The 14,387-nt window shown below is 43.5% G+C and overlaps 1 protein-coding gene across 1 annotated transcript in view; it reads right to left on the bottom strand.

Annotated features, from left to right (window-relative positions):
- Positions 1–13,359: 13,359 nt before the first annotated feature.
- S100a11 (S100 calcium binding protein A11) overlaps positions 13,360–14,387 on the bottom strand; it is a 7,339-nt gene continuing 6,311 nt past the window's right edge. Inside the window, exon 6 of the mRNA XM_038311536.2 lies at positions 13,360–13,649. Coding sequence (XP_038167464.2) covers positions 13,494–13,649 — 156 coding nt within the window. The 3' untranslated portion in view covers positions 13,360–13,493. The remainder of the gene's footprint in view (positions 13,650–14,387) is intronic.

The raw sequence follows: 14,387 nt of genomic DNA, 5'->3' as shown, positions 1-14,387 counted from the left end.
TAGGATTATAAAGAACAACACTCAGGTGGATACTTAGCAGAGTGTCTGTCACCTAGTAAGTACTCCACTCAGTAAGATACGGCTTTTCCTAATAGGTGGAGCATGGGAGACTGCCAGGCAGACCTCTACCGGGCCCATTTCCGTGGTACGCTTATCTTGTGCCATGGGAAAGTCTCTGCTGTACCTTTTTCTTCTCCTGTTAGTCTTGGGGATACTATCTTAAGATGTGTTTCTTTTGTGTCTGCTGCCTTTGTTTAACTCTGTGAAGTTGTGACTCTTTGCCTGTCCAAAACACCTGATAGTCTAATAAAGCACTGAATGGCCAATAGCAAGACAGGAGCAAGGGTAAGCGGGACTAGCAGGCAGAGAGGATAAATAGAAGGAGAACTGAGGAAGAAGGGGAGCAAGAGAACAAGGAAAGGAGGACCTTGGGGGCCAGCTACACAGTAAGCCACAGAGAAAGAAGTAAAGAAAGGTATACAGAAATAGAGAAAGATAAAAGCCCAGAGGCAAAAGGTAGTTAGAATAATTTAAGTTAAGCAAAACTGGCAAGAAAAAAATCCAAGCCAAGGCTGGGCATTCAAAACTAACAATAAGCCTCTGTGTGTGATTTATTTGGGAGCTGGGTGGTGGGCCCCTCAAAAAGAGTATACAGTAAAACAACCAACAACATGTGACTTGGATTTCAGATTCCTAACTTGAAGGAATTTAGTTATGATGAGGATTATAATGAGGTTTTAATGAAGATTATATTAGGTGATTCATGTGCAGCCATCCTAAAGGAAGAGTCATTCATACCTTATAAGTATTTTGAAATAATCTTTTAAATAAATCTTTTGGTCTTTTGGCTGTTTAAAAATATTTTTTCTGAATATTTCCAGTTTCTTTAAAAACTTTTTGTTTTTATTTTGTTGTTGTTGTTGTTGTTTTTCAAGACTAGCTTTAGAGCCTGTCCTGGAAATTAGCTCTTGTAGACCAGGCTGTCCTCGAACTCACAGAGATCTGCATGCCTCTGCTTCCAGAGTGCTGGGATTAAAGACATGTGCCACCACTGCCCAGCTGTTTATTGTGTGTCCACATGCGTGCAATGCATGCGTGTGTGTGTGTGTGTGTGTGTGTGTGTGTGTGAGAGAGAGAGAGAGAGAGAGAGAGAGAGAGAGAGAGAGAGAGAGAGAGAGAGAGAGAGAGAGAGAGAGTGAGTTGCGGCTGACTGCTTGAGCAGCTCTGCACCACATGCATGCAGTACCCGCAAAGGCCAGAAGAGGGCTTTGGGTCCATAGAATAGGAGTCACAGATGGGTGTGAGCTACCCTGTGACTGCTGGGGATCAAACTCAGACCCTCGGGAAGAATAACCAGTGCTCTTAATAACTGAGATATTTCTCCAGTCCCCTTTTCCATTTTGCTACAAGGAAAAAAGAGGAGGAGGAGGAGCAGGAGGAGGAGGAGGAGGATCACTTCTAACATTTGAGTTTGCCTTTGTCGTCCGCTGGAATAGTAGCTGATGAAGGGAATTTTTTACCTTCGTCTAGTCCTCAGCAAATCTGATTTCCTGCTTCTTACCACAGCTTTCTTCCACGGAGGAGAAAACACACCCTTGAGTTGAGTAATCAGGCTGGAATGGAATGCCAGCTTGTCCAAATCCCTTGCTTGGCACTGAGGGAAGAACTGCTAGACGCAGCGTGCCCCTCACGGCCGCTAACTGCCGGTCTAGAAGCTTTCCCTTCATTAAAACGAACAGCGACATTGGCAGAAACCCTGGGGACCGTACCAGAGGGAAACAGTTACTTGAACTAAGGCTACTCATGGTTAGTTAGTAAAATCGGAATGTGCCTGGCTATGTTCAGACACACAGAAATCTGACTCCTTGGAGCTCTAGTGGTCCAAACCCCTGTAAAAACGTTGTCGGCCTCCTCAAAGTAGGAGCCTCTTATTGGCTGGAAACCGAGTGTTGTTCTGGGAATGGGTGTGTCCTTGACTTCTAGTTAATGCTGTGGGACCCTCTGGTGGCCACAGAGAGAATAGCTTTTCAGAGGGGTTTGCGTGACTCGAGCAGAGACAATGTTTGAATTCCTAAAATCCATACTGAGCTGGGCAGATGACCTGCTTGGCTGAACACGGGCTGGTGTAGTCTACCCTCCTGCCTTGTGTGCTCTTTTCTTTGGTAAAACTTCTCAGAGCAGCGGGAAAAGGAATGCTGTCTGTATGTGCCGGGTGCTTTTGAATATTGGTTGGTAATCCATGGGGCATTGCTGAGGGGCATCTTGGTCACGCCATGCAAGAACCAAAGAGCAGTCTGTCTCTCCTGCTAAAATGTCGCAGAATGATTTTAGGGTTTGTTTGTTTGTATTGTTTTGTTTTTTTGGTTTTGTTTGTTTCAAAACACCCACTTATTTTATGGTTCATCATGCTCTGTTTTGTACGGTTACCTCAAGAGGTACTCTAGGAGCCGGGGCTGTAGCTCAGCAGTAGCAGCGGCCTTCGGACCCTGGATTCAAACCCAGCATAACAAACACACCATTTTAGGTGGATTAGTGTTGTAATTATAGTAATATCCCATTGTATATTATGCATCTTTATTTTTAAATATTTTAAATATTTATTAAGGCTTTGAGAATTTTATACATGGATATAGTGTGTTTTGATCATAATACCTCACTCTCCTTAACTTCTCCCAGATCCATCCCTACCTCCTCTGGACTTCATGTCCTCATTTTTATAATTTCCATTAGAAATAATAGCCCACTGAATTAGATTTGCTTTTATATTGAAGAAAGTATTTTCATACATTGTATTCTGATCGCACTTCCCCTCCCCCACCTTCTCCAGATCTTCCCACCTTCCTGCTCTCGCAACTCCATGCCCTTTCTCTTTCTCTAAAAAGCAAACACAACCCCCCCAACAAAAATACAAAAACAGAAACCAAACTATATAAACAAAAGACCAATAAAATGCTCAAACAAAAAGTCTGCAAAAATACCACTGAGTTTGGTTTTTGCTGGTCAGTTGTTCTGGGCATGGGGCCTATCCTAGAAATTTGGTTAACATACCCAGTGAGACTCCATTGGCGAAAACAACATTTTCCTTTGCAGGTGGTCTCATTCACTGACAGTTCTTGGCTGGGGGTGGGTGCCTATGCCCACGTCCCCACTTCTCAGTGTTTGGACTTCTGACTTCAACCCGTATAGGATCTGGGCTTGTTGCCACAATTCTCTGTGAGTTCATACATACGTCAATCTTACTGTGCCTGGAGAGCACTGTTTCCTTGGGATCATCCCCTCTGGTGTTTACAGTCTTTCCTCCTCTCCTCTTCTCCTCTCCCTCCTCCATTCCCTCCTTTTCCTTTCCCCCTGTAAAACTTGCTGAATCCTGAGGGAAGGGGATTGGTGAAGACATCTTATTTAGTACCGAGAGCTCCAAAGTCTCTCAGTGTCTGCACATTGCTCAGTTCTGGGTCTCTATGCTAATTCCTATCTACGGCAGGGAGAAGCTTCTCTGGTGACGGCCGAGTGAGACGCTGCTCTGAGAACATCAGAATGTCACCAGGAGTCATCTCATTGTTATGTTCCTTTAGCAGAGCAATAATACTTGGTTTTCCTCAAGATCCTTGGCCTATCTAGTCTCACACTCTCGGCCACCCAAGCGGTGTCAGGCATGGGTTCCATCTCATAGAGTGGGCCTTAAGTCCAATCATAGTGGTGTAGACTGGGACTTTCCCAACTGTCACCTCCAACAGAACCACTTCCCTGGGGAAAACCCTGGCTCCTGGCACACACTTCATGGCTGGGATGGGGCAGGATGACCGGCTCAGCCATCTGTCCACAGGCATGGCTGGGATGGGGCAGGATGACCGGCTCAGCCATCTGTCCACAGGCATGGCTGGGATGGGGCAGGATGACTGGCTCAGCCATCTGTCCACAGGCATGGCTGGGATGGGGCAGGATGACCAGCTTGGCCATCTGTGTATGTGCATGGCTGGGAGTTGGGTGCTGACACTGAGCTGGAAGCACCAGGGAAGGAGATGAATGGGGGTGCAGTTTCACTAGGTAAAAATGTACAGTATAGAAATATCAAGAGCAAAAAGGGTCTTCAGAGATAATAATTGTTTTTTGGTAAATACACTTGGTAGAAGTATATTGTATAACTATCTCCTGGATCTTGGCTTCAACAAGTGTGGTCCATGACAGGCAGCAGAATGCTCACCACTGCCTCACAGCTGACAGAAATGCAGTACCTCAGGCCTCACCTAGACCCAGAGATCTGGTTTACTGCAGAAGGACCAAAGCAACGTGGTGGTGAGCTTTGAAGCATTCCACAGAGATTTGGGTCTACTGCTTAAGGACCAAGGCAGCAGGTCAGAGAGCTCTGATGTGCTCCACAGACCATGCTGAAAGAATTTAGGGCAGAGGCACTGATATCTGATCAGGGTGGGAGGAGGGCTCTTAAAGAAAACAAACCAAACATAACGAACAGCAACAATGAACCCCAAGGAAACACAGGAGAACATGTGGGGTTGGGGCAAAGAGAGAAGAGGGCAAGGAAGAGCTCGTGGGTCACCGTCAAGCTTTAGAGTCAGATTGACTTGACCTTCCATCTTACTTTGCTCTGAGACTTGGGGAAAGTCCTAATTCCTGGTTTTATCTTTCTCATCCATATGCTGTGTTCTTCTTCCAGGAGAAAGGGTGAGAAGGGGAAGCCAGCGTTGACAACCCTGCAACTTCAGCTGCCGAGGCTGTGTTAATTTAACCTTTCCCAGGGTTCTGACTGGGGTTCTTCCTCTGCTAAAAATTAATCAGCTCATGGACTTGCAACATTCCTGAGACCTTGTCCTTTCGGTTTGTTTTTCTGCATTCTTGCTAGAAACCATGGTGACTTCTAGGTGAGGTGTCATGACGGTGCTGACGCTAAGCTGCTGCAGGGAAAGGCAGTGACTCTGGACCAGGGACATTTCTCATCTTTGGCTTTGTTCCCAAATGAGGAGGCGGTACAGGCCAGCTGAGGTTCCTTTCTCCCCAAGCTGGCTGTGTTCCCAGGCTGCTGAGGTCATTCAGAAGGCCCTTCCCAACCAGTGCAGACTTGCCTCTCCCTCCTAACATTCCTGCTTGACTAAGGCCATCCAGGAACCCCTTAGTGGTGATAGGGAGAGGCTTATGAGATTAAGAAGAGTCAGAATCAAAGAATGTGTGATCACAGTTACTCCTCAGGTGTGGTCCTCTTCCCTTCGCTTCTCTTACCCCTACTGGGCAGGACAATAAGGTCCTTAAGAGGTCACTCAGCTCTTCCCAAGGCTCAGTGGGAAGGAAAAAGTCCTCTTCTTATCATTGGGGCTGGGCCATAAATTGGTGGTGGAACACTCAGTTCAGGAGACTTTATATATTTGTATAATGATTTAACTTACAGCATCTTTATATGTTTCTTTTTTTCTTAACGTATTCTTGTTCTTATTTTCTATGCATTTGAATTTTTGCTTTACTTATTTGAAGTTTTAATCATATACATGCTAAAAATCCTTTCAGATTGCTATCTCTTGGTATGGTGGCAGGTAGGCAAGATAGTATTGAAACTCATAGAGTTCACTGCTACATGAGTGTTGTCTTTTCTCCCCCAAGCACCTGCCTAGAAGAATGGGGTTTTCTATTCTAAATAGAAGTCTCACCGTGATTGCCCGAGTCTTAAGCATAACTATAGATCTTTGCTTGAACTTGGCATGATGATTTCTTGGATGTGACATCAAAAGAAAAACAAAAATATTAAATGCATTAGACTCCTTCAATATGAAACACTTTTGTTCATCAAAGAACACTGTCTAGGCATGATGGCACAGTTCTCATCTCAGCACTTGGGAGGCTGAGGCAGGAGGATGACAAGTCCAAAGCCAACCTAATCTACACTGAGACACACTGCCTCAACATAAAACCAAGACAGCAACACATTTCCTTGTTGGGGAAGAGTGAAGCACTAGGAGCCTGAGCTCAGGGCAGGATGCCATAGATCCTTTTAAGAAAATTGCAGACAACCCAGATATGGAGGGGGGGGGGTTGTCAGTTTCATCTAGGTCAAGTTGAAGAGAAAAGAGGTGCAGAAGATCCTGCCAACCACTGAGCAGGCAAAGAGGAATGAAATGTCCTGAAATCCTAGACTAGAGTGGTGTAGGAGGATCTTCTTTCTGTGTGTTGCTTTCATTAGTCAAATAAACCGCCTAGGCCTTTTGATAGGGCAGAACTTAGATAGGTGGGGAAGACAGGACTGGATGCTGGGAGGAAGAAGGCAGTGTGGCAGATGCCATGGCTCACCTCTCCGAGATGGACGCTGGTTAGACTCATGCTGGTAAGCCACAGTCAAGTTGCTATACACATTATTAGAAAATGCCTTAGATCAATATGTGAGAGTTAGCCAATAAGGGGCTCGAGATATTGGGCCAGGCAGCAATTTAATAAGTACAATTTCCATGTGGTTATTTCGGGGGAGCTAAGCTAGCCGGGTGGCCGGGAGCTGGGCCGGACACAGCCCGCCACTCCACCTTACTACAGAGTGGTACCCAATGTGGTGACTATCTCCACGTAAAACCTAATAGGGCTTAAAAACGAATTCTAGACACAAATATAGAGTTTAACACAGCTTTTTGCTGTTTGCTAGGGCATGCTGTAGAGAGATTTCCTGATTCAGCAATAGCAGCAGAAAAAAAAAGCTGCACCCATTTTTAAACGAGGCTTTCTGTACCCTGCCACCTGTGCAATTCCGGCTATGGTGCATTTGTGGGCCTGGGTGTTTGTGTGTCTGCTCAGGGTTGGGAGGGAAGTAGCTGAGACCATGCCTGTGGCTCAGCTCTTCCTGCCTGGGCAGATGGCGAACCCAGGCTTGGGCAGGCTGGAGAGCATGGCCGATTCCCGCCGCCATACACAGAGATATTTCCAGGCTGTGCTGTGCTCTGCCTGGCAGATTTGGATGTAACTCAGATAAAAAGCTCATTCTCAGAGCTAAAGTGCTGAGTACAACTCCTACCTGGAGGTGAAGAAAAAAAAGCCGCGCAGTTTTAAAACGCTGGCTTTCTGGACTATGCTCCTAGTGCGACCTCCGTCTCTTGCAGGAGACAGAGAATTTGGATGGGGTTTGTGAGTATAAAGTGCTAAGGCTTGCTTGATGGCAATGGAGACTGCTGTGTGCCTGGAACTGCGCGCAGCTCAGAGGCACAAGTGACTCCTAGGCACAAGCAGCTCCACCATGCTATCTGTGCCGTGCACATGGCTCAGAGGCACGAGCAAGCGAGCGGGCAGAGAGGCTCCGCCATGCTGAATTGTGCTGATCTCAGGCAGAAACCATCGTAATTATCATAATAACAGCGCAGTTAAGGTTTAGACTGGGTAGGAAACAGGTGGTACCGTATTACCTCTATATGGCGCAACTTAAGTTTTTAAGAAGTGCTTAGCATTTTAAGACGTGCTCCTGGATAGTAAAGAATTACAGATTCACAATAGGTCAGATTCAGACATAAAAGACCTCTAAATGGGTCATAGTGTTACATAGACATACGTAGGCTTGGGAGAGAGAAGAAAAGAGTATTAAAAAGTCATAAAGTAAAGTTAATGCTTTAAAAAAAGGGTAAAGTCTTTAAAGAGACAGAATAAAGTAAAGTGATAGAATAAAAATAAGCCACGTAAAAATGGAAAATTCACAGAGTCTAGATTCTTTGTATTATTGTGTTTTCTTTGAATTTTTTGACTGTAAAGGAGCTAAGTACAGAGAGACATTTCATTATATGGGCTGCCAAGCTAAACCAGAATGGATATCATAAGGGTATTATGACTTCAGAATTTGGGTCTAAGGATATGATGCTTTGGAAAAGAGGTTCTTCTTTTGTTTTCACAGAAGATGAGACCCTGTGGATTGCTTCTATCCAAATATAGTATGATAGACCATGCCTTCCTGAAAGATCACCATGAATACCCTCAAAAAATTACTTCACTCAACTTCCAACTGAGATGAACCTGACACACAGGTTATACCATGAAAGACCGGAATAACAGCACCCCTATACAGCACGAAGCAATTTGGAGAGAAAAAAACTACGTCCATATTCCCAAATATTGTTTATTAATGTTCTTTTACATTTAAAGGGGGATAGGATATAGATATGAATAATGTACATTGGTATAAATTTTGTTATATGTATTTCTGATCTTGATTAAGGTATTGTGATTGTATAGTTCATTTTAAAATGTAATGTTTTATTAGGAAATATAGGTTGTTAATGGATAATCATCGATAATAGTCAAGCCTGTAGTAATATTAATTAGATTTTCTAGATATATATAAAGATATATTTCAGTTAGATAGGCATTCTTCATATCTTTCAAAGACTACAGAAAATGGCATTTAAAATGTTTTAATAACTTAGGGCTTTTCATGACAATGAGACACGTCTGCTCCTGGCAGCACCAATTTACTTCAAGAGGAAGATGGGCATCGAAGATGTTCCTTATGGAGTTGGTTAGCCATTTGGGCAAGAAACTGCTCTTGCCTGGACTGCTTAACTGGACACAAAGAACCTGCAAAGAGAGGACTGCTGAACTTGCCTAAAGGTGAAATGATCCTTCAGGGTTCCTGATTCATGAAAGAGTCTGTGAGACATTCTGCAGGATACAGAAGAAAGTGACTGAACTGTCTTTGAAATTTCCTGCTTCATGGAAATGTCTGCTGGATACTATGGGCCTGAAAGCTGAAGATAGATGCCTCAATGGTACAAAGGAACTTTGGGTGACTGTCCAGGCAGCGAGATGTCTCTGTCATTTCCAGAGTTTGGAAGTTGCTTATTTCTTGTTTACTTCGGTAATATTATATCCTTCTGGAGTCTTTGAGGGAGTTGAAGAATAGATAGTTATTATTATATAGTTTCCTTAGTTATGGTAAAAAATAAAATAGATATAAATATTGTAACTATAATTCTTGCTTGATAACTGTTTTGTTATATGTAGTTTTACTATGTTAAAGTTAAAGCCTTTATTTTTTGTTTAAACAGAAAAAGGGGAAAAGGTGTAGGAGGATCTTCTTTCTATGTGTTGCTTTTATTGGTCAAATAAAGAAACTGCCTAGGCCTTTGATAGGGCAGAACTTAAATATGTGGGGAAGACAGGACCGGATGCTGGGAAGAAGGCAGTGTGGCAGACGCCATGGCTCTACTCTACAGACGGACACTGGTTAGACTCATGCTGGTAAGCCATAGTCAAGTGACAATACAGATTATTAGAAAATGGGTTAGATCAATATGTGAGAATTAGCCAATAAGGGGCTGGAGATAATGGGCCAGGCAGCAATTTAATAAGTACAGTTTCCATGTGGTTATTTCTGGGGGGCTATTCTAGTCAGGCAGCCAGGAGCTGGGCAAGACACAGCCTGCCATTCCACCTTACTACACTAGAGACTCCTCACCCCATCATCTCCAATGGACTTGAGCCTCAAGCTTCACTGTGAACACAGCAGAAGCCTGGAAGAAAGTCAATCAAGCTGAGAGTACCAGGGGTTGTAGAGGCCTGGCTCAAGAAGTTTCATGGAAAACAAAGACTATATGAACTAGGCTTGAGGCTTAGTTCAGATAGCATTTTGGCGAAGAATCTGGCTGCCTTCTGCCTATATCCCAAGAACTAGCCTGGGGCTATATTTTAAAATAATAAATGTGTTTCTTTGGCTGAGGAAATTTCAAGATGGCACAACATTGAGTCTGTGATATGGTTATTACTGATAGCTTGTATAGGTCTACAATGAAAGAGAGCAAATAGGATGGAAAGAAATTTAAAAAACACCACACACATAGTTTGGAGAGAAAGAGAACACTAAGAAGCTTATTATAGCCAAGGCATGTGAGGAAAGATGGGATGTAATTAAGGGGATTGGCACCATTAAGGAGGTGTCAGTAGTTCTTTCTTGGAACAATGGGAAGAGTGCTCTCAGGGTAGGACTCTACCCAGCTGATCTTTCAGCTTGTGAAAGGAGAAATTCAAAAGAGTTGCTTTCTCCTAGAAACCAATTGCTTCAGCATATGAAAGGTGCTGCTAATTGTTATCAAAGGGGGTGATGGCCCATCTCAAACTGGCAGCCATACTGTATCATCCTTGTGATACTAACTTTGGAGACATGGAAGATGCAAAAATGAAGGGGTCATGGCTCCTTCCTCCATGGTTTCAGAGAACCACTGAGGTCAAGAAATGTGTGGCAGGATTAGAGTCCATGTGAAACCATGAAAAGCCAATTCATGAAGCTGTAAAAGTGAAGCTTTGTTTGGAGTGGAAATCCCCAAGATGCTAGAGATGTCATAGCTGTGAAATAGTCATCAGAGAGACCTGTGTACAGAGAGTAACCTAGAGGGTCCAGCAGTCTACACCTTCTGAAAGTAAAGGCTCAGACATTAGACACAGAGCTACAAGAATTCCTCTTCTTCTTCTTCTTCTTCTTCTTCTTCTTCTTCTTCTTCTTCTTCTTCTTCTTCTTCTTCTTCTTCTTCTTCTTCTTCTCCTCCTCCTCCTCCTTCCTCTTCTCCTCCTCCTCCTTCCTCTTCTCCTCCTCCTCCTTCTCCTCCTTCTCGTCCTCCTCCTCCAGATTCTTCCTGCGTTCTTCTGCTGCTACTGTGATAAAATATCATAACCAACTTAAGAAAAAGTTTAATTTTGGATTAGAGTTCCAGAGTATAAGAGTCTATAGTGGAGACAGTGTGGCAGCAGTAGCTGAAGCAAAGGCTCCCTGATCATATTGTATCTGCACACCAGAAAATGGAGAGACCAAACAGAAACTAGTGTGATGTTATAAACTCTCAAAGTCTGCACCTCGTGATGTGGTGCTGATGGAACTCCTTCAGGCAATAATCTTTAAGAAACCAGCTCACTTTAGGTGTGGTGTTATGTACTATAAATGCAGAAGAAAAGCAAGCTTGGGCCTCTTGGCTGCTGGATTCCGTTCCAGTTCCCAATGCACTCAGAAGACTGTGGATGGCTACTCTTTCTGTGAGTTTATCCCCAGATAAATAAACCTTTCTTATACTCCAAAAGAAGGGAGGATTGGATTCAATGGGGTAATAGGTAGATTAGTGTAACAATAATAATAATAGTGAGATTACTTGTGAGATATTAATTATAGACAATTCACATTGGTATAGATTCTTGTATATTGATACAAATTCAAATTATATTTGTTATATTGAATATACTACTATTTCTGTTTATAATATTTGCATACCTATGCAAAGTTATTTTGTCATATTTGTATGGCATGCATGTTTCTACCTCTGCTTAAGATATTTTGTATATTGATGCAATTTTAGGATAAATATACCATATTGGACTATACATTTCTATCTCTGATCAGATACTTACATATTGTTTACATGCTGAGGTCATTGCCCTCATTTGCTGCACATTTGTTTAAATATTGTTTAATTTTTTAATATGAAGTCTTAGTCTTTGAGATATATAGACATTAATAATTACAGGTCAATAGTCATTCCTGTCTGTCCTACTTACAGTTAGACTAGTCAGGTTCTTTAAATGCATAGAGATTGTACGTCACATAAATAGATAATCTTCAACTACTTCAAAGAACTATAGAATATGGCACATAAATAACTTAGGATTTTGTTGATGTGAAACACAATTGCTCCTGGCAGCACCGATCTATTCCTGAGAAAATGTTGGGTACTAAAGACACTCCACTTAGAGCTTGTTTTCTTCTTGGCAAAACTGGCCTTTGGGCAAAGAACTGCCCCCGCCTCAACTAATGACAAAATGCACAGCCTGTGATAAGATGAACCTGAGAGTGCAAGGTTCTCAAGAACGAGAATCTTCTCTGCCTTTTTCATTACTCCATGGGAGATAATATGAACAGTGTCCTACTGTTAAAATTAGCATTTGCTTAATTCATGAATGCATGAAACAAAAGCTCCTTGAACTGTTTTATGTAAAGCGTCTAGGAGACCATTTTGAAGTCCAGGCGGCAGAACCAGGTAAGGAGATGTGTGTGTCCCTGGTACCTAGACCTTTCAATGGCATGCTCAGCACAGCCCTCTCACTCTGTCAACCCAAGCTCTCTTCCTAGTATCTCCCTATCCTCCTCCTCTTTGTGGAAAGCAGGCACTCCATATGGGTTTATTGCTGGAGTTCTCAGTTAACAGCTTGATACTAACTGGTCTTAGTCCTTACCAAACCTGGTGTCACCAGGCAAGTAAAGATCACCCAGTTAGTTGGGTGCTGGTGATGCACCTCTCTAATCCCAGCACTTGGGATGCAGAAACAGGCAGATCTCTGTGAGTTCGAGGCCAGCCTGCTCTACATAGTGAGTTCCAGGACAGACACCAAAGCAAAAGAGAAACCCTGTCTCGAAAAACAAAACAAACAAAAAATCACCCAATCAGTCTCCCTGAACCCTGATGGGAGCCACTGATTTCTTGTAGCACAGCCAACAGACCAGTGTAGCATTAATATGCTTGGTATTTTTCCAGTTCTTCACTGGGGTAATGATAGGATGTTGTTGTTGTTGTTGTTGTTGTTAAATACAGGGTGCACCTGCAAAAGGAATATGGAGACCTTTGCAGGTTACAGACACCTCCCTACCCATGTCCTGCTGGCCAATTTAGGAAGGCCTTCAGAGGAAGCTGTACTCATATGTAAAAAGCATGGTGCCTGTTAGCCTGAGGCACGGACTTTTTTCATTTTGGCTCTTTACAGGCTAAAAGGACCTCACAAACAGTCTGGCCCATTTTGTTTAACTCCTTGGGAAGGGCATGCACTGCTGAGACCTGCTTCTCTCTCATTTCTCTGCTATCTGCTGTCTCCCCGCCACCCATCCAGGCTTTCTCCGTGTAGCTTTCTGGAGGGCTGGAAACGGAGGACTTTCTATCGGCTCGAGACAGTCATAGGTGAGGAAGTCCATACCAAACACGAAGCATTGGCAGTTCTTGCCCTGTTTTGTCCTAGCCCCTTTTCCTGAAATGTCCTCTTTAGCCGTGAATGCTTGCTGCTCCTATCTTTTCTATATCAGCAGTGCACTCTCCACCCACAGTGACGTGGCCATCATCTCTCTTTCCTGGGACATCTGTCCTCACACAGACAATCCTCTCTTCTAGTTCGCTTGCCCACTAGAACTCAAAGGCAGGACATTGGCTGTCTGTATCCTCAGGGTCTGTGACACAGACATTTATTAAGTGAATAATGACAACAAATGCCCTCTGTCCAGCAACCTTAGAAACATGAGCTGACTCTGGTTGTGTCCTTCAATGGTCCCGATTTCGTGCTCAGCCAAGAGGCAGCGTCTGGTAACAGCTTCCATTACATTCCTCCTGCATGTCACCCTCCAGCACACAAATCTACCGACTCTCAGTGTACATTAAAAAATTACATTGTTTTATTTCTGCTAGCAGGAACAGGCTGCATGTTATGTCGGATGTGGTGGGCTCAGTGCAGGTGTGGGTGGGGGAGGATGTGATGACTTGGGGGCTGGAAGGGAAGTGGGGAGGTTAGAAACGCTTCTGGGAACTCATGAGGAAGGAATCATGGCATGCTACAGCCAAGCCACCAATAAGGTTGAGAAACTCTTGGAAATCTAGTTGCCCATCACTGTTGAGATCCAGCTTCTTCATCATGCGGTCCAGGACACCAGGGTCCTTCTGGTTCTGCAAAGACAAGGACATCTTTATATTTCACTTTCTGCAGTGCTTTCGAATACGCTGCCACGTCTCATTTTCAATGGAGTACAAAGTCTAGGAGAGGGGTTATTAATAGTCCCCCTTTCAATGAGAAGTAACAGAGTCAAAGAGGGAACCTGCCTTAGAAGCAGACCTGGAAATGAACCCAGACTTCCTTGCTCCTTGTCTTTGTCCTGTGTTTTTTCTGTGACATTAAGGGTTATTAAACTTTGTAAAAGTGTTGTATACAAGTCCCAGATGTAAACCATATGGAAATGAGTGGTTTCAGGTAGAAAGTTATAGGACCTGCCTAAGAAGCCTCCTCTCCCACCCATCTGAGTCACACACACACACACACACACACACACACACACACACACACAAAAACCCAACTATCTAGATTTGCATTTATTTGACTTATAAAGTCATTAGCTATATTTCAAGTGAGTAGGATGAGTGTCTGGCACAACCATGTGAACGATGGCTACTACATCAATAGTATAAGGACAGAATATTCTTTCCACCATTGCAGGAAACCTTACTGGACAGAAAACCTTATAGGACAGGGCTGCCCTACAGTCTTTAGGGTGGAGGAATAAAATTTAAAAGTGATTCTATTACAGGCCATTTCACATGCTATTCCCGGTGCCAGGCAATTTTATGGCTCACATGGAGCTCACGCCAAGATCCAGAGACTCAGCAAGGGCAGAGAAATGGACCTTCTTG

This window comes from Arvicola amphibius, chromosome 14 (assembly GCF_903992535.2).
Source record: "Arvicola amphibius chromosome 14, mArvAmp1.2, whole genome shotgun sequence".
Taxonomy (NCBI): domain Eukaryota; kingdom Metazoa; phylum Chordata; class Mammalia; order Rodentia; family Cricetidae; genus Arvicola; species Arvicola amphibius.
This window is presented reverse-complemented; position numbering and strand designations above follow the sequence as displayed.